Raw genomic sequence first — 18,899 nt, 5'->3', positions numbered from 1 at the left:
CCTGGAAAGAAGGGTGGCTGTGACATCACATGGGAGAGTGGAGGAGGCTCGGCTAGTGTTGGAAGAGGAGGCTGGGTGGCTTTTAGCTTGAAATATAATGATCACCTTGCCTTGGTTAGCTCGGTTTTTAAATTAACAGGGATGACATGAACTGAAACAAAAATGCGAAGACATGTCTGGCAAGGCGAGGTCTAATGTTAATGTGTGTAGCTAAAAGCTCATTAAATAGACAGCGTGGCCATTGATGACTGTGTTTGAGTTGGACTAAATATTTCACTGCATTTCACTTTGTATTTTGCTATAAAATGTAGTCATATCACCATCCGATTCTCTTCTAGCCTTCTGGAAATATCTGAGCCAAAATGCAAACTTAAGCAGAGTTTGTTGTTATGAGTTGAATTCGAGTGAGTTGAGTGTTTGCCCTGCAGCCAAAAGCCATGTGCTGTATGTAAATATTCAGCACATTGATTCTCTGCCAAACGCAAGCAAAGGTGGATGCAACAACACTGGTAGCAATCGGCTTTGAATAAAGCAACAATAAAAAGGGATTTGTCCAGCATTGTATTTAACTGAAAACAAAAAATATCAAACGTTGGCAGTGAATGTCCTGATATTTGGTACACACCTAAAAAGCAACGCTGACTGAAAAGTGGACTGAGGTTTCTGTCGGCTGTGATTTTGAACCGGGTCAAGTCAGCGCACAAACCAAACTCCAGGCACTTTTTATATTTCACTGACAAAATGGCGCAGCCTAGATCAAACACTGCAGTATTCACTTTTGAGAATACTTTCAGAACTTTGCCGTCAGATTAGGCTACAAAAACAGGAAATTTAGGTGATAAATAGGCAAACCATACGCCATAATGACTGAACTGCATTCACAAAACACCTGGGTAATTTTATTTTTTAGATAAAGACAATTCTACGCCATTTCAGCCCTCTGCCTCAGGACTTGCCACGGGGTTTGCTGTAGATCTGTGTGGCATGCTGCTACCTCAGCCTCCAATGTCGGTAAATTATTATAATAGGAATCCCATTATCCACAAGGCTGCCAGCATTTTTGTGATTTTGGCATTTTAGTCCCTCAATGTAATTTGGATGAAAAAATCCAACTTTTCTGCAGAAAACTGGAGGTTCAATTCAAAAACTATAATAGCCACAGAAAATTGCCTCCTAAAAGACTCTCTCCATTGTAGGGAGTCAAACTCTTTTCTCAGTAAGGGCCACATTAAGAAATTAGAATCCACTCAAGGGCCAGACAGTTGTTCCTTTATTATATCTTAATTAAACAAAACAAACTAGGGTTTTTATGTGTAGGCCGCATTTAAAAACATGATAAACATTGTGGCAAATTAATAGCTATGTAGCCACTGTAGAAGAAGCCAGAATAATGAATTTCGGAGATCTTTTTACAGATTAATCATAAAGCAACTCATACACAGCCTGCTTCAGAAGCAAAAACGACACATCAGGTAAGACTGACACTTTCAGAAACTATATAACTTTGCTAACTTTTAGCATAAAGCATAACCCCTCTGTGATTGATCTGATTTGGCAACGCCCTCTGCAACAAGTCAGTCACTTTGCAATTTGACTATGAGACAGTATTTTGCTACAGAGTTGTCACGTCAAAATTGTGACTATAAATTTTTTTGAAAAGGTTCATGCTTGATGTTTAAACTTATTTACGATGTAACATTATACCAGTTCACTTCTAGACTTATTTCCATCCAAAAGCCATTGATAATTTTGAAGTGGGGTACAGAAACTACAGAAACTACAGGGAACCTACAGCGTTTCCCACAGGACAAATTTAGCCGTTGCCAAACCTGCCCGGTCGCGCTCCAACAGCAAAACACCACAGTCACCAGATCGGAGCATAAGATTAGCTCTTATTTGCCACTGTGTGGTCAAAAGGGCAATGCAAATGCATTCCCTTGTCGCATGGCAAATAAGGAACATATTCTATCCTTCATACAAATACAACTTTATACATCCTTGCTTCCTGCGTGCCAGTGCACACAGTGCCAAAGTGCCACTGACCACGGCTGCTACTAGGTGGGCCAGAATGACCCGGATATTTAAGCAGGCTGGATTCAGCCCATGGACCATGAGGTTGACATATGTGCCCATATATCAAGATATGTGGCTTAGCAACCTGACGAGTAGATATTGAGCAACGTTGGAACAACTGCAAAGTCTTAAATTTTAAATGAAATCTATTTCAGGTGCTTCATAACAGGTCAACATCAATGCAGTTGTTCCCAAATTGAGATCTGATGAGCCAATGCACACCTAAGTCTGTCTACGAAATGACATGGAAACTGTTTTTGAGAAGGCAAAGATATTGACGTCTGAAAGTCACTGTTGTCAATGTAACAACTGACTAACACTAACCAGATCCAAAGCTATCAAACACCAGGAGGAATACTGGCCCCAGGTTCTATTACCCCGGTGTGTTCAGTTACGGCTCAGGCCTCTCGGTTAAAGGGTGTGGTTCCCGGCCTCTGAGAAAGGAACGGATAACTAGAAAACTCACACCTAAGTCAAGCAGAAACAAGAGGGCTGGGATAATGGGCCACTGTCCTCAGCTAGAGCTTACCTGCAGCAATCTGGATCTTACAACCTGATTCCAACTGAATTCTTGAGATCTGCTCTCCTCCTTTTCCAATGACTATTAGGGGGAGAGAGAGAGGGGAAACTGAAAAGGCCAGTTTTAAGCCTTTGTCAATTTAAACTGGGCCCCAAGCAGTGACCCAAAAATGGAGTAGAATAATGTCTATTACTGTGTCAAACACTAGTACTGACTATGGTGAACTCGAGGGCTACTTACTGAATCCCACCATCTTATCAGGCACTTTGTAGTCTTCTGTCGCCAGAGCCCTGCGGGAGATTAGGACATGATTAATAATGACACGGGTTGACCTAGGAAAACACTGACTGTATAGACAGTGAACTGCCATCTAAAACAAAAGGCTGTGTAAGGCCTCTGTCACCCTAAACCCTAAAGTATTCAGTTTGTACAGAGGTCCTCGCTTTCCCAGTCTCTCATCTGTGCATCTCTAAATAACAGCCGGCAAAAACATAACCAAAAAGTTCACAACGTATCAACAGTCAGTGTGTGATCACACAAAAAAAATGTGTTTTGGAGACATGGAGTGGGAGAATCTGTCTTTGAAAGTAACATACAGCTAAACACAATAAAGTTGATAAGCTTTACTTTGAGGCCATGCGCAAATTACATTTTATATCAATCTTAATCCAGACACAGTGAAAATATTAGCAACACAATCCAAGTTAATTAATATCTACTACCATTAATAGAAACAGGAATATGAGTATACTCTGCTCACCTTTGATGTACCATTGTGCCAAGCTGGTTACCTACTGAGAGAAGGGAGAACAAACCAATTAGCATGTAAGAAACCAACGGAGATCATTGTAAAATCAGCTCTACTTATCCTTCACTAGCCAGTGAAGCAGCAAAATGGAGAAGAATGAGTCAGGGCCGGAGGGGATGGGAACAGATGGATATGGCCCTGCCAATCCTGTGTGTTAGTGTCTGATCCACAGCAGGGGGCTTGCACCAGCATGGAAATAAGGCCCGAGAGTGTATGAGTGTGTGTGTTTCAATCAGGGCCGCTCAGAAAGAGAGAGGCAGCAGCCGGGTCAGCGGCTGCTGGTGCAGAATTGAATTTTGACAGGTAGCACCAAGCAGGGGTCCTGCGGGGTCACTGGAGGATATGCTGCCATGGACGTGAACACCTGAGTTGATATCTAGCAGGTTCAATCAATTTTATGGTTGTTTGCACTGATTTCACTTCTTCTGGAAATGCATTGGGGTTAACGCTTGGGAATGGAACAGCTATGAATATAAAAATAGGCGGTGCACTGAACTCATACAAGGATCACACTATAGGATAAAATATGAATGCAACTGACGAACGTATTTATGCACTTTTACATTTGATAATTAAGTGGCAAGAAGTGAATGCAATGCTACACAAGGAACAGCTTGGCATTTAAGTGTTTTTTGTTTTTTTTCATACCGTAGTGCAACCTTGAACGACAAGAACCTAGGACAGAGTGCTGCAAACAAGAAGAGTGCACCAGCCAAACCTTAACCAGAATTGCATACAATTTATCTATCCATGCATTCAGGGCTGAAATATCATACAAACAACTGTGACAAGATAAGAGGAGGACAAGATAAATGACTTGTGTTTCCACTTCATGGGTATGAAATGGATCAAATCTGTGTTTTGGGTGCAAGGCATAGCTAGCCAGGACGCCTCTTTTTTCACTACACTGCAGAGACAGATCCTTAATCTGATAGCTGTTCACTCCGCACAAACATGGGAATTCAAAAGAATGGGGTTACACTTGATATGATGTTTACAATAATTAATTTATTGATAATATGTTTCCCACTGGGCTTCATTAGTGCCTGGATAAACTAGAAATAACTGCCTTGTGGTTGTATGCCTCCGCCAACAAGTCAAGTTGCAGTTTACATCCATGTCTGTCCAGAAAATATATGTAGTGAAGACTTTGAAGGAATTTAATAAAAAGGTATTAAGTGTATTTTTTTGCAAAATGGAAGTTATCACTATATTGACATGTATGATTCCAGTGAATAATTTCCAGTGAGAAACATGCAGTTCATCCTTGAGTCCAAGTGGACATTTGTGCCAGATGTAATGAAATTCCCTCCAGGTGTTCCTGAGATATCGCGTTCATGAGAATGGGACGAACGTGAGGTCACAGTGACCTTGACCTTTGACCACCACAATCTAATCAGTTCATCCTTGAGTCCAAGTGGACGTTTGTGCCAAATTTGAAGAAATTCCCTCAAGGTGTTCCTGAGATATCGCGTTCACGAGAATGGGACGGACAACCCGAAAACATAATGCCTACGGCATTATGAGAGGCATAAAAAACCCACTAGTGTCTTAAATAGGACACTTGTTGGTCACAGGTGAACACATCCTGTCTAAGGATTACGTACGACTGGTCTGAGCGCAGCAACTTACCTACACTCTGCACAAATATCTATGGGCATCAAAACAATTTAACAGCAAACCTAGGGATGAGAATTGATCAAATTGTATCCATGCTGGGTCTTTAAAACTGATTGATTAAGGATTCCCTTTCTTACATATATATATATATATATATATATATACACATATATATATGTGTGTGTTACATTTATAGACCTTTATTGCACCTTTTAATACCAAGGCTGTAACTGAAATTCTGCAAATTGGAATGGGAAAAAATAAAAGAAAACTGAACGGTTCATACCAAACTGTTTTACTACTGTGTTACAGTACCTGTGACGCCAAAACTGAACACGCATAACAAACCTGTAAAGTCAAAGTGAGCAGTGGCTTTGCAGCTGAAACTCACAGCAGCACAGAGACAAAGAGGCCAGACGAAGAGTCTTTATGGAGATGGAGCCACACATTCGGTCTGTTTCTCACATTTGCCATGCTCACTACTGCTTCTATACGCGACAGCTACAAGGAAACAGCTCTAGTGCCAGAGAACTTAACACACTCTGCTGAGAGATCACAACACCTCAGTAATTCACACACAGCAGACAACAGGAAAATGGAGTGAAACAATTTAATAGCGTACTGAAAATGTGGAAACGTGCATACTATATAACGCAACGTCCTGAGTTCAAATCTGACCTGCTACATGTCATCCCCGTCTTTCTCGCCCAGTCTTTCCTGTCTCTTTACTTTCAACTTCTAATCATTTCTAACAGCGGCAAAAAATTCCCCAAAAATAATCCTTTAAGAAAATGTGCATTTTGTTGTATTTAAAAAAAGCAGGGGATAAAAAAAATAGTGCAAATGTGTTTTGATGTGAATGGTTCTGGAAACATTGGAACCTGTTCCTCAATGAAACCAGTTCTCAGTTCCCAAACCTAAACAAAACATAACTAAAAACCACGTTGGAGGTGAAAATAGACATGACACCGTCAAAATCGAATAAACATCATGCCCCCACATTTACAATGGAAGTAGATCTAATGCATTTCATAACTCTGTTAAACTTAGTTTCCTGTTATGTTTCAACTTGACAGACTAAACAGCTTTCTGTTATTGTACCCTGCTTTGTTGAGGATAAAACTAAAAGTGCTCAGTCATCACCAGTGATTACTGCAACTTCTTGCTTCAATCAAACTATACATTTACGTCTTATTATGTTAGATCAGATATTTCCATCTTAAAATAACATGCTGGTTTAAAAACGCTGCCTATAATGCCGAGGCTCAACTCAAGTCATGCGTCCAGCCTTATGTAAGCTGCAGTTTTCTTTTGCCGTTCCTCATTTGATGAGGCATGCATGCTTGAAGAGGGAATTTTCCAAGCTGAGGCCTTTTCCTAGTAACTCTTCTCATCCCTCTTAAACTCCTTTATGAGGCGGCTATGATGCTAGAGTGAAGCTGGCTACTTTTCTAATTATTTTGCTATGCCGAGACAAGGGGCAAAAACGTTATTAAGCTTTTAGCTCCATATCCACCATTAAAATAATGGTCAAATTCGTTAAGCACCCAGATTAATGAAGCGATTACTCTACAATGCAGGTTAACTTGGTCAAAAACATTAAAATGACCTACAACTGTGAAAGGGAGGCCTAGCCATGAAACACAAACTGTTCTGTACTGAATCAGCAGTTCACAGCAGTTCACAACCACGTTTCTAAACACATGCGGCGGACAGTCTCAGTTCCTTCTCTGTAACCAGCAGACTTTGCATCACATCACAAACCTGTTTCACTTGCTTGGTGCACTGGGCTAATTTCTCACAGGCTACCAGTTTGTGAGGCTTGCAGTCTGGCGCAACAAGTGAGAATCTATCATAACTGGACTGTCTGTAGTGCATTGTACATCTTCTGCAGTGCAGTTTGAGGGAGAGGGGAGTGGGAACAATCGGAAAAATCGGGACCGAGCACCAAGGCCTGCATGTGTGAATGTAGCCTAAGCTTTTTCCTTTCATTCAGTATGCATCATCTAGCATCCATGGCACAGTGACTTCTACAAAGTAAACAGTCTGTATTGGGTCATAATACTAAATCTATCTTAGTCTGGTGCAATCTCTGACAGGACAAAAACTCAAAAGGTCTACTCGCATTTCACAATTGCTAGCTTCCCCCAACGATAATAAATGTTTATCGACTTGCTCACTTTGACGTATAACGCCAATTTGATGCTGAGGGCTCTGTTTCCTAACAGTGGAGGAATTAATTTCTGTTTGCTCACCCTGTTGCTGCCAGGGACTTCAGTGCTTGTTTATGCCGCCAAGTGCCTCATCCTTGGGCAAGACTAACCTTGCATCCTGACAGGGTTCATCTGAGTGTTGCCACTTCCGAACAAACAAGACATGCTGTGTTCACTTCGCCAAGCCACAGATCGAGGTTTAGGGGTGATGGAGCCACAAATTGGGTTTCTCCAATAATGAATCTAATCCAAGACACTTGCTTATTCCAAGTTCTTTCCAACTACGGCGCTCTAAAGTGCAAATTAGGTCACATATATATGGCCAAATTTTAAATTATGTGACCTGGAAATTAAATTGTGGTGCAAAAATTGTATTTGGTGCAACATTTTTTAAGTAATTTCTTAAGAGCAAGCAAGGCAACCCTTCTTCTTTTATCTGTTCTGAGAGCGTGAACAGTCACATGCACCCTACAGTGTTTCCCAGAACCCTCTGCTCCCTTGGTGTGCTAGTGCACACTGCCTCCAACCTCCAAAGGTAAATATGGAAAGTAATGAGGTAAATATATGCCTTTTGGAATCGCACGACAATTGTTTGGCTACAAAGCACTTGGATTTTGCTGCACAGGTTGTTTAGAGAAATTGAATGGTAATTTTAAAGTCCTTTTTGGAACTGTGCACAAACAGGCCCCGTTTACTCAAATTGCTTGGGAGAACGCTGAAATAGAGCTCTATGTTTGATAGTTGTCGCAGCTGGGCATTTTGTAAAAAGCCAATCTATTAAAACCTGAATTTTCACCTGTTTTGATAGGAACCATCGTTTGCTAGGTTAACCGTTACAACATGCATTACCTAGGTTTGCTTTTCTTCTCTAATGGAGTGTTTGATGCTGCCTTCAATCGCTCCTTGTAAGCTCCTAATTGAGTTCAGAAGTGTGCTGCAGTAGCAGAATGAACAGGACAAAATGTGCATCAAGTACATGATGTTTTAAATAATTTATTAAAAACAAAAACGTGTGACAGCTAAAATTTAAATAAAGATAAAAGACTGTAAATATTTCAGTTTGCTGTGTTTCTATTTTCAGTTTACCAAACAATAATATGCATCACTTTTACCATAAATTTTTGATACAGCTTCCAGGCTCTAAGCCCCGTAAGTATCACATCTTGGCAATTTGGGAGAAATTAAATGATAATGAAAGAAATGACGAGAAAGAAATGACAATGCTTGGAGCAAATAACGGAATTGTAACAAATTCTTCCTTGGTCAGTTTACAAACATAACATGCTAAACTAATCTCAGTCCAATCCTGGTAGCAATGAAAGGTTTCCAACAATGAAAAAATGGAAACATCAAACATCGTAAATTGCTACCATGCATGACACCATCAGTTGGACGTATTTATTCCATCACTTATCCATGATATAATGTATTTTGATGGACAATGTGTTACCTCTGTTGATACCACTGTAAATTCAGATTCTCTGACCACTTCATTACACTGACACAATATTAGCTATTGTATGGTTAATCTCAACTATGTCTACATGTGTGGGACAGGGCTCCTACACCTTTTTGACGATCAAATTCCACGGGTCCATGGCTATTCTGTGACATTAAGTACAATTTCCATGAACGACTTTTGTCAGCTTCTGCAGCCGAGCCTGACAGTAAACCCTCAGAAGATCAGGAACAGGGGTTCATGAAATTTCCAGAGCTTTTTGGGCATGTATCAATTTTCGTAACATTTTAGCTCTCAAAATACAGTTTTAAAATTCCATGACTTCACCAGGTTTTCCATGACTGTAGGAACACTGATGTGATATGGAGCAAGAATGGGTGACACACACACACACACACACACACGTCTTGAGCAGGCAGAAGTGAGCTATTTAGAGCATCCCCTTTCTACCGCGACAGGGATAAGTATGTAGGGCTTATGTTAAGCAGGATGATTGTTTTATGTGGAGGTGGTCACCTGCATGTTATGAGGGATAAAAGCAAGAGCACCAGAAACAGCCTGTGAGTGCTAATATATCAGTGTGTACTGCAGATATGCACCAAGGCTGTGTGTGTGTATGTATGTATGTATGCAGAAGGCTTACCTCCATTGTCCAATGAACGTTTTTGGCCTCCATAGCCGTACAGGGAGGGGTCCATGACTGGAGAGGAGCTGTTCATGTTCATGTTGGGCATCTGGTCACCTCCCATCTTAGCTGCCATCTGGAGACACCACAAAGTAAGACAGAGAGAATAAAGGTGAAGAGTGAATATGAATTTCCCTTTGAACACACATTTCCTTTCCAAGGCACCACCTTTCCAGGCTTCTAATGCTTCATGAGCCAGAGAGTAGCTGGAGATCCTCAGGCGGGGCCGTCCTGGTGCTTGCCAAGTCTAGGCCAAAGACCAAAGGTGGTTGGGCTTTTGCTGTCAGGCCCCATTTGAAATGTCCTGTCAGAGGATCTTCGGATGGCTAACACATTTTTACAGACAGGTTTTTATATAGTGTATTACTTGTCTCATTTTTGCCTACAGCAAGGAAAATGTGTTTAAGAATTTTCCAGCAATTAATTCTAAACTAATGTATAGCCAGTGAGCGCTCATTGTAGTAAAGTAGGGTTGTAGGTGGAGGGGAAATGATTAGGGATGCACAAATCAGTCGGCATTCTAAATAGATTATTGGTGATTGGTTGAGCACTGTTTCAACTAACCAATCACATAATAGGTCTACATTAGATTCATAACTGAATACGGGCTTTTTATGTATATTTTTTAAATAGAGAATGGACCATATTCTTTGTGTAGACATTGCTGGCAGCGCAGCCCAGAGAGAGAGTTGGTAATTTTGTTTTTTCTCCTTTCTGAACAGCAGCAAGATGTGGGTAAGCTCCTCAGTCATCAACCACACACTCATTAACATGTAAACTGATTTAGTCACACATGGTTAGGCAAGTAATGTCAAGTAGCCATAAGAACAATTTGTTAAACATGGTGCCTTTTTGACAGCTGACAGTTTACCGTTTTTGTTCGCTGATCAAAAACCATAATGGGAATCAGCCCCCGAAAACCTGGTTGGGTACCATCTTAACATGGGGAAACTCCAACACCTGCATCCAACTTTTACTCCTATTTGTTGAGTGCATTTGTTTGCAGTATATCTTAGCTACAAACCAATCTACACGTCTCAATGAACACGACTCAAATGCTACTTTCAAAATTAGCCACTTGGCAACTCCAATTAGCTGCTTGTGTTCTCCAGCGATACCGACATTCAAATCTTCAGTCATGCTGCATAAAAGCACCAACTGCCTTTTCCTCTACCCCTTAATCTGCCACCTCTCTTTCCATAGAAAAGTATAGCATTTCAGAAAATTACACTAAATTGAGATCTGTGCCTGACTGGAATTTTTTGCAAAATGAAAATACAATGACACCAATTAGAGGCTTCCATCACCTTCAGGGATCATTATCTACTTCAGAGCCCACCGGTGGAAGTGAGAGGGGTCGAATATAAATGAGGAGGGAGAAAAGGAAGCGGGTGTGAGGTGTTGTTTTCCACCACTTCCCTGTAACTACACCTTCTTTTTCTTGGTATGTCGGCAATGTGATTGGCACTGTAGATAAATCCAGCAAATATCCAGCTAATTACAAATAGGTTTCTTCCTCAACATCAAGCCTTTCATTATGCAATGTTTCAAACTTTGCATTTCTAGTTTGTGTTGGCACAGCTCAAGTTGAAAAGTCAGACTGTTGACTAATACCATGTGCATAGGCGCAATTAATTATGGCTGTTGCAGGTTGCTAACACACTTTCATGCTTGACAGCATTAAATCTTTGTTTCTTATAAACTACATTGACGAGAAACGGCAGGTTTGAATCACAGCACCCGAAATAAACATGAAACCAAAATTTACTCGGGCAGATGTTAATTTACCTGGGCAGGCCACACACATACAAACACACGTGCACGCACACACACACACTGCTGCAGTCAGGTCAGTAGGGGTTTACAGTCATGCAGGCAGGTGGCCCTTGTGGGAAACTGCCAAGGACAATCTGTCTATCCTACTGCAGAAATCCCTTGGGGTCTAACGTTTGCTCAGGCCGCAGAGTAAACACCACGGCTTGGTGGGGGGACCGATGTGAATCTCCGCCAATCTCTGGGCTGGCAACTGAGATGGACACTGTCACTTCTTGAAGGCAATGTTTGCTCAACAACTCGAAACAAAGAGCTTTTATAATACCTACAGTCAGTTAAGTGTTGTACTCACTAAGACTAAAAGTGTCTACAAATACCCATCCACTGGTAGTGCCTTCTATAGAGACACGAAGCAAACTGACGGAACTTATGGACAGAAATTTCCAATGTTCACAGGAAGTCTATAATGTGAATGCACATGTTGCCACATGTTGTCCTGTAATGCACATTTTGCAAGTGCTATGCAGGACAGCATGAGGCAACACAATTCATCTGACAATCATGCAGTCTGTTTGTATGACAGAATGTCCAAAATGTTATTTGGAGCTAAAAACCACCCTGTATTCTTATATCTGTATTTAGATTTCTGTATTCAAGTTACTGAAATATATCAACCTGAACCAAGTCTACCTGATAGTGAAAAAAATAAATAAAAATAAATGATAGTCTCTAGGAAAAGTTAATTCCCCTGGTTTCCCTCAGACCAAAGTTTACCATCTACTCTACTACTGCTCTTTCTTGTTTCAGGATGTAGAAAATCTAGATTTGGCTATGCGTACTGCTGGGTAGTTCATTTACACCTTTATCATAAGTATTTGATCAACTGGGCTGAACAGTGTGTAAACAGGACTAGTAAACCAATGAAATGGCCCACACAACATCATCTTAATAATCCACTCAATAACCTTGCAACATGTCCAGGATAATGTGATGAACTGAAATGTTGAAATGCAAGATTTTGACAAGGTTGCATGTTATTTGCTCTTCTTGTTTAAAAAAAGAAAAGGTAAACTAATGGAAAATGCTAGGCTACACCCAATTTGTGAACACCATCAGCTTTGTTTTGTCTAACAAAGTCAGAATCCACCATGTTATTTGATGTTTGTAAGATAATAGTCTGGCTAGTTAGCATGTTTGTTGAATATTATGGGTATGGACTGCCGTCTTTGTGTCCATTATAGGCCTCATGCGAAGACATCTTTTCTTAGTGAGTAGAAAAGTAGAAAACTTCTACAGCCCTAGTGAAAACATCACTGTCCGAATTATCAGCAAAATATTACTTGCTACATATTAAGTAGTACTAAGTAGGGCTGAACAATTAATCAAAATTTTATCGAAATCACAATATGGCCTACTGCAATTTTCAAATCGCAGGAGGCGCAATATTTGTTAAAGGCCAAATGTGTGTCAAAATACCATTTCAAATTAAATATTGTCGTGCTGCAGAGATGTCCTGGCCTACACATCATATTCTATAGACTTAAGAAAACATCTTTGTTTGGTACAGATCCCCGCAAAAATCACACCATAATCATTTTAATACGTTTTTCAATAAAAATGAGAATAATGATGTAAAAATGATCATTCCCTCTAATATCACAAATCATATCGCAATTGCAATATCAGTCAAAATAATCGCAATTAGATATTTTTTCAAAATCATTCAGCCCTAGTACTAAGCATCTAAATTTTTATGTCAAGCTTTTGAGCATTATTTGTTCAAACATGAAAAGTCTTCATAGGCTACATTTAAGATTGACTGGAGGTATACATGTAACCATAGTGACGCTATGTGTTCACACAGCTGAGAGATAAGTCATTATTTAGTTTGAATACTGCAGCAACTGTCAACAAAGTTAAGAGTGTCAACAAAGACTGATGCCAAGTCCTGGCACCCAAGACACGTGAACCTGCACTCACTGGGGACATGGAAACAACCAGTGGCGGGACAGAAACACCGACTCCTGACTTCAAGCTTATTATTATTTCTAGAACTGTCTGTGGCCACTTGGTCTCAAAGATTATTTTAATGCATGGTATATAGGTAGTCATAATAGAAATCCTGTGCCATTTATCAGATGATGGGACTACTTTAGCAACAGAATTTGTGCAGCCCAGTGACAACACTGGCATAGAGCTAGACTCTTTAAGATTAAGATGTACAGGCACTGCCCTCCAGTTAGAGCCGAACAATTAATCGAGAGAAAAAAAAGAAATCGCAATATGAACTTCTGCATTGTCAAATAATCGTAATTAGATTTTTTGTCACTATCTCTCAGCCTTACTTCTAGTGCGCATGCGTTACGTGCAAGTATGTTGGCAGACACCTTTGGGCAGACCAGCTTATAATGAGAAATGCCGGTACAGCCGGTGTGTTGAAAAGTAAACCAATGTAAGCTTGTACACTACATCAAACCGGTTAAACCGCAAACCGGCCCAACCCCACATAACACTATCTAGTAATCCTTGCACCAATATCATTTGACTCACAAACGCAGATTCAGCGATATTATATTTTTGGCTCTGTTAATATTTTGTTGGTAAAAAATATGAAAACACCTTTTTAAAATTTTGATACGTTTCTTGAAAACCTGTTGGACTAGGAGTAGGCTACCTACTAAGGTGGATACTGGCTGTAGTTATACATTACCCTAGCACACCATGAAAGTGAATCCTCTACATTAAGAGACCTATATAAAGCTTGCACAGACAAAATAATAATAATAGCACTTTGGGGCGCTATAACTGACAGTATACAGCCCAAATATGTCAATCAGCTCAACTCAGGTACAGAGATAAAATAATCAAACAGAGCACTCACCTGGCCCCTAAAGCTTACTACCACTGCAAATTCAGACACACAGTTCAACACTTCAACACTGACTCCAACAAAATCTTAGTCACTAACAAACTGACATCTAGATGCTTAATAGTACTGCTGGAAAACATAAAAACTAGAACATTTGAAATTGTCTGTAGACTTCTGCTACCTACTGTACATAAAATTACACACACCTAAACCTGTGACTGATTGGCAGTCTTGGTCTTATATTGAAAATCTTGAGAGAACACATGGAATAGACATGGTTCATTTCTGTGCCAATTGTTTTTTTAGATTGGGACTCATTTCAATACATCACTGATGACTGGTTTTGGGGTTAGGTACCTTAGGTAACCTTGTTAGTTAGCTCACTAGCCATAGCATCAGGCCAGCTTACCATCACAATCTTGTTAACACATCTGATTTGCACAATGAGGAACCTTAGGTGACTGGTATGTAGCAGTGGCTAGTAACTGCATGTTAGCATTGAATTAGTGGCTAGTGTTAAAGGCTCCTATATCACAGACATTCAAATTTTCCTCTATTTATGTACATATATGATCAAAGATGTTTACTGACAATGCTATCTGACAATGCTCTATTGTTAGCAGACTAGTTCATACTAGCAAAGACTTCTATCTATTAACAAACCACAGGTCAACTGAATTACATTACAAAGGGAAACTACAAAGTTGTTGCAAAACGTTTTCCTAACACAAAAACTACATATCAAGTAAAATCAAGTTTTATTAAGTACAAATTGATGATGCGACATCAGCTGTGTGTCGGAGAACTCAGGCGGAATAGATCTTCTCTAGAATTTCCGACTGGGAATACTGATTTGAACGACCGTTCTGTTGCACTTTTCTGTGTTGGAAGTCGTTTTTCCGAGTACAATGGAATGCAGCATAACTCTTCAAAATTCATTTTGAATTTAGGCAACTTAACTAAAAAACATTTATTTGCTAAACCCCATGAAGAACATTCTAATCCTAAACCATAACAAAACCATTAAAAATGAATAATACGGGAACTTTAAACTAGCTTGCTGGCGAGTTATGTAATATAAATTAAAATTATTGATGTTGAATTTATGGTTTTGGCTAAAATGAAGCACAGTGGTTGTTCGGACATTGCTTGATGGTTTTCCTTGTTTGCCGTGGTATCACATTGGTGTTCAATTTTTAGATTAAACTCAGCAGCAAGCGTTCCGTCGAGAGAAAGCTGAACTGACCAACGATGACTCGAGATTCTCTTCCCCCCTCGACCCCACCAGCCACAAAGAAGAAGAAATTTAGGTGTGAGGAATGTGCAATTTACTGACGTCATGTTACATAATTTCTGGGCGCTGAAGTCCGCAAGTTCAAACAGTTACCTATCGCTACCATCTGGGGAGCAATGTGAGAAATTGCTTAGTGCAAAATTTCACTCAAAATGAGAAGATGCTAATTTTCTATGATACCCAAGTTGCCAAGATGTGACACTTGGAGAGCAGAGAGCATAGAAGACTTGTTATAAAAAACTGTACCGTTACAGCCCTAACTTACCTTGTATTGAGTAGTCCTAATAATTTACTAATTTATTTAACTGCTGATGGTGTGATTGGCTCAACTGATTTATTTATTTATATTTACGTTTAGTTGGCGTGCCTTGCTTCCGTTTGCTTTGATGTTGGTTTAAAGCAATATTCAACTTTTAACATATATTTGTATATAATATAAATTTGGCAAATGGCATTTTTATTGATAGAAGAGAACATAGCGGAGGGATACCATGTAGGGCTAGGCAATATATCGATATTATACCGATATCGTGATATGAGACTAGATATCGTCTTAGATTTTGGACATCGTAATATCGTGATATGGCATAAGTGTCTTTTCCTGGTTTTAAAGGCTGCATTACAGTAAAATGATGTAATTTTCTGAACTTACCAGACTGTTCTAGCTGTTCTATTATTTGCCTTTACCCACTTAGTCATTATATCCACATTACTGATGATTTTTTATCAAAAATCTCATTGTGTAAATATTTTGTGAAAGCACCAATAGTCATCCCTACAATATTGTCGCAATATCGATAGAGGTATTTGGTCAAAAATATCGTCATATTTGATTTGAACATTTAGCCCACTTCGTAGAAAATACCGAGATATATATCGTGTATCGCCATTTAGCCTAAAAATACCGAGATATGATTTTTGGTCCATATCGCCCAGTCCTAATACCATTTAGGAGAGATAGTTCATTTTTAGGAGACCGGCTCTACTTATAGTTTTTAAATACTAATTTTAGTGTAAATCAACCAACCAATGACTGCTTTACTGTCTTGTGGGATCTGTTTTTGAATCTGTTCACAAACTTGTTAAATGTTAGTTTTCAGGCTATTTTCATGGCCTCACTCAAACGCTACAAACTCTTCCCAGCTGCATATGATCTTGGTGAGTAGTTTATATTATGGTTTTCATGGAGGTCAAGTGCCGAATAACCCCCATGTGAAAACTAAGTGGAATATTGCTTTAACAACGAAAACTTCAGCAACTAATTTGCGGTTTATTGCAGTGCAGTTGTATGAAGTTGTTTTTTCACCCCGTGCAATTTAAAGAGACATTAACGGCTTTTCCCCTTCGCCAACTGGTCCTGAGTGGGGAGGGACAGGTGACTGCTACAACTGTATCGGGAGGGGAAACGAATGCCACACACACTAATGTAACAAAGCATCAGTACAAGGCTACAAGTTCCCAACTCTCAGGCTAATATCGTATTCACGTCATGTTGGAAGAAGCGAAAGAACGGGATGTAATTTCTATTTGCAAATTAATTTAAATTCTGCAGAAATCATTCTCTTTTGTTGATTGTATTACTATAACTGCTAATTCAGATTTTTATCATCTTGGACTGCTGGCATTGGTAGATTCGCTGCAGCATTTGCCACCTGTGCCGACACACTTGCGCAATTCGTGACATATCCTACTTGCAATTATCGCTAGGAGGCTGAAGTGAACGTTTTTCCCCACTTGGCAGCTGGTATTTACAGTAAATCTGAGATGACGTGAACACGGCATGAGCACACAGCTGAGACAGTGGAGGAGGAAGGGGGGGGGGCTTCAAAGGCATTATGAAACAGACACCAGAGGAACCTAGACATGTGCTTATTCCATTTGCTTATGTGGGCGCATTCAAAAGGGCCAAACTGCGCCTGTCCAGGGAATGCCACATATTTAAATGTGTTGACCATGCGAATTAAGTCCTTGAGCTATTGAGGTATGTTAGAAATTTACTGACAATCATACAAAATAAGGATTTAAAAAATTTGAAGAGATAAGTTATGGTTTACAAGTAGGCCATAATGCACATAATAGACAAACAGAGCAGTGTAGCAGGCTCCACAATACAAACTAATGACTGCAGTCACCTATTTTCCAGTTGGATACAGATCCACTATCAGAGAAATCACACACCTCTACAGTGTGACAGACTTAATGATCACTACTTTGACCAACTTACTACATGCAATATCGGTTAAGCTTGAGGTTGAGCTGAGCAACGCACAGGTTTTATAAGTGTGTCTTTTACTGCTATTTTCCCGTTAACGGAAAAACCCAAGTGTGCTAAACAAGGGGGTGGGCTTATTTGAACAGATGACGTTACCATTACATGGCCTAACTCCAATGCTGCCTGCTTAGGACACTTGGTAGCAACCTTGCTAGCTAACACCAGCTCGATTATCAACTACTTTTTTTGTCACTACGCCCGAGCTATGCTACACACACTAGCTTCCTAGCAAGTCAAAGATGGCAATACGCAAATCTAGCATTGCAGGTTAGCGTACAAGTTCCCAGCGTGTCATTTTAACTGTGGCAACAGACAGTTTTAGGTCTTTCCTCAAACGAGCAAGCCAACTTTTTGACAGCGTGTGTCAGCAGGCAGCTGGTCGCCTGGCTTCATCCCTGAACTAATGTTAGGCTTACAGTGCCAATCAAGCTGGACGGTATCAACTTGGGTTAGTAGCAAGCTAAGCTAACTACAACTTCTGCTGTGACTTAACAACAGGTTGCAGTTAGTTGCCCGTGTCGACTTACTAAAGTTTCACAAACTTCGACATTATGCCAGGCCTTTATTGTATACGTCAGACATGTTTTGGCCGGTCATCCTGACAGTTTTGGTACTGTTGGTTAGGCGTCTTGTGGCCCGTAGACTCTAATCTGTCCGCACAGCAATGCAGCCTCAGCTCCCTGGGAGCTTGTGGCTATTTAGCTTGCTAGCGAGCTGTGTGCATGAGGAGTGCTTCGGGTAGGGGGGTCTGGGGTGCTCTGGCCCGAAATGCTCTGCTACAACACATGGAAAGGCCTCGTTTGTCGTCCGAAAGCATAAGACTCGTCTTCGCTGGAAAGCATTACCTGTCGCACCCGGCGTAAAGCGTCTGCGAAGTCATCTTTCGTTCCAGGCTGAGCCACCGAGGCCTGTCCCTGAACCAGCTCCGCCATCATCATCATCCGCACTCGGCAGCTCAGAGCCACACTTAAAAAAAAAAAAAAAAAAAAAAAAAAACAGCACACGTGCCAAGCCCTAGCTTCGTGAGCCAGATGATCTCGCGAGCTGATCAAAGAGTGTTGACTCTATCGTATTGAAATATCGCGAGATTCTGACTTGTTCACTCAGAAGAGCAGCGTTGGTGGTGAATCATGCAATACATAAAACTATTACATTTTCACCACAAATAAAAAGATGTGTGATTGATTTTTTTTGTTTTAAATCATTTCACTTCATAATTAAATTGGTATCCAGTCTGCTTGAAAGGTCTTCAACTGTTTATGTAATTTGTGATTGAGACTTTATTGAAAATGGTCTTTTCACCATCCTTCGGT

General features: G+C 40.2%; 1 protein-coding gene across 1 annotated transcript in view; it reads right to left on the bottom strand.

The window, feature by feature from the left end:
* The window catches only part of fubp3 (far upstream element (FUSE) binding protein 3), a 33,530-nt gene extending 14,974 nt beyond the window's left edge, over positions 1-18,556 (bottom strand). Inside the window, exons 1-5 of the mRNA XM_071515643.1 lie at positions 18,432-18,556; positions 9,337-9,454; positions 3,354-3,387; positions 2,834-2,883; positions 2,603-2,674 (exon numbers count right to left, since the gene is read on the bottom strand). Of these exons, the coding sequence (XP_071371744.1) occupies positions 2,603-2,674; positions 2,834-2,883; positions 3,354-3,387; positions 9,337-9,454; positions 18,432-18,527 (370 nt within the window). The 5' untranslated portion in view covers positions 18,528-18,556. The remainder of the gene's footprint in view (positions 1-2,602; positions 2,675-2,833; positions 2,884-3,353; positions 3,388-9,336; positions 9,455-18,431) is intronic.
* Between the last annotated feature and the right edge of the window lie 343 nt (positions 18,557-18,899).

The sequence above is a fragment of the Centroberyx affinis genome, unplaced genomic scaffold, assembly GCF_046629955.1.
Source record: "Centroberyx affinis isolate AG114_WGS23_722 - 3 ecotype Tasmania unplaced genomic scaffold, CSIRO-AGI_Caff_v1 ptg000363l_1, whole genome shotgun sequence".
NCBI lineage: Eukaryota > Metazoa > Chordata > Actinopteri > Beryciformes > Berycidae > Centroberyx > Centroberyx affinis.
The sequence above is the reverse complement of the archived record's forward strand: the minus strand, read 5'-3'. Positions and strand labels throughout refer to the sequence as shown.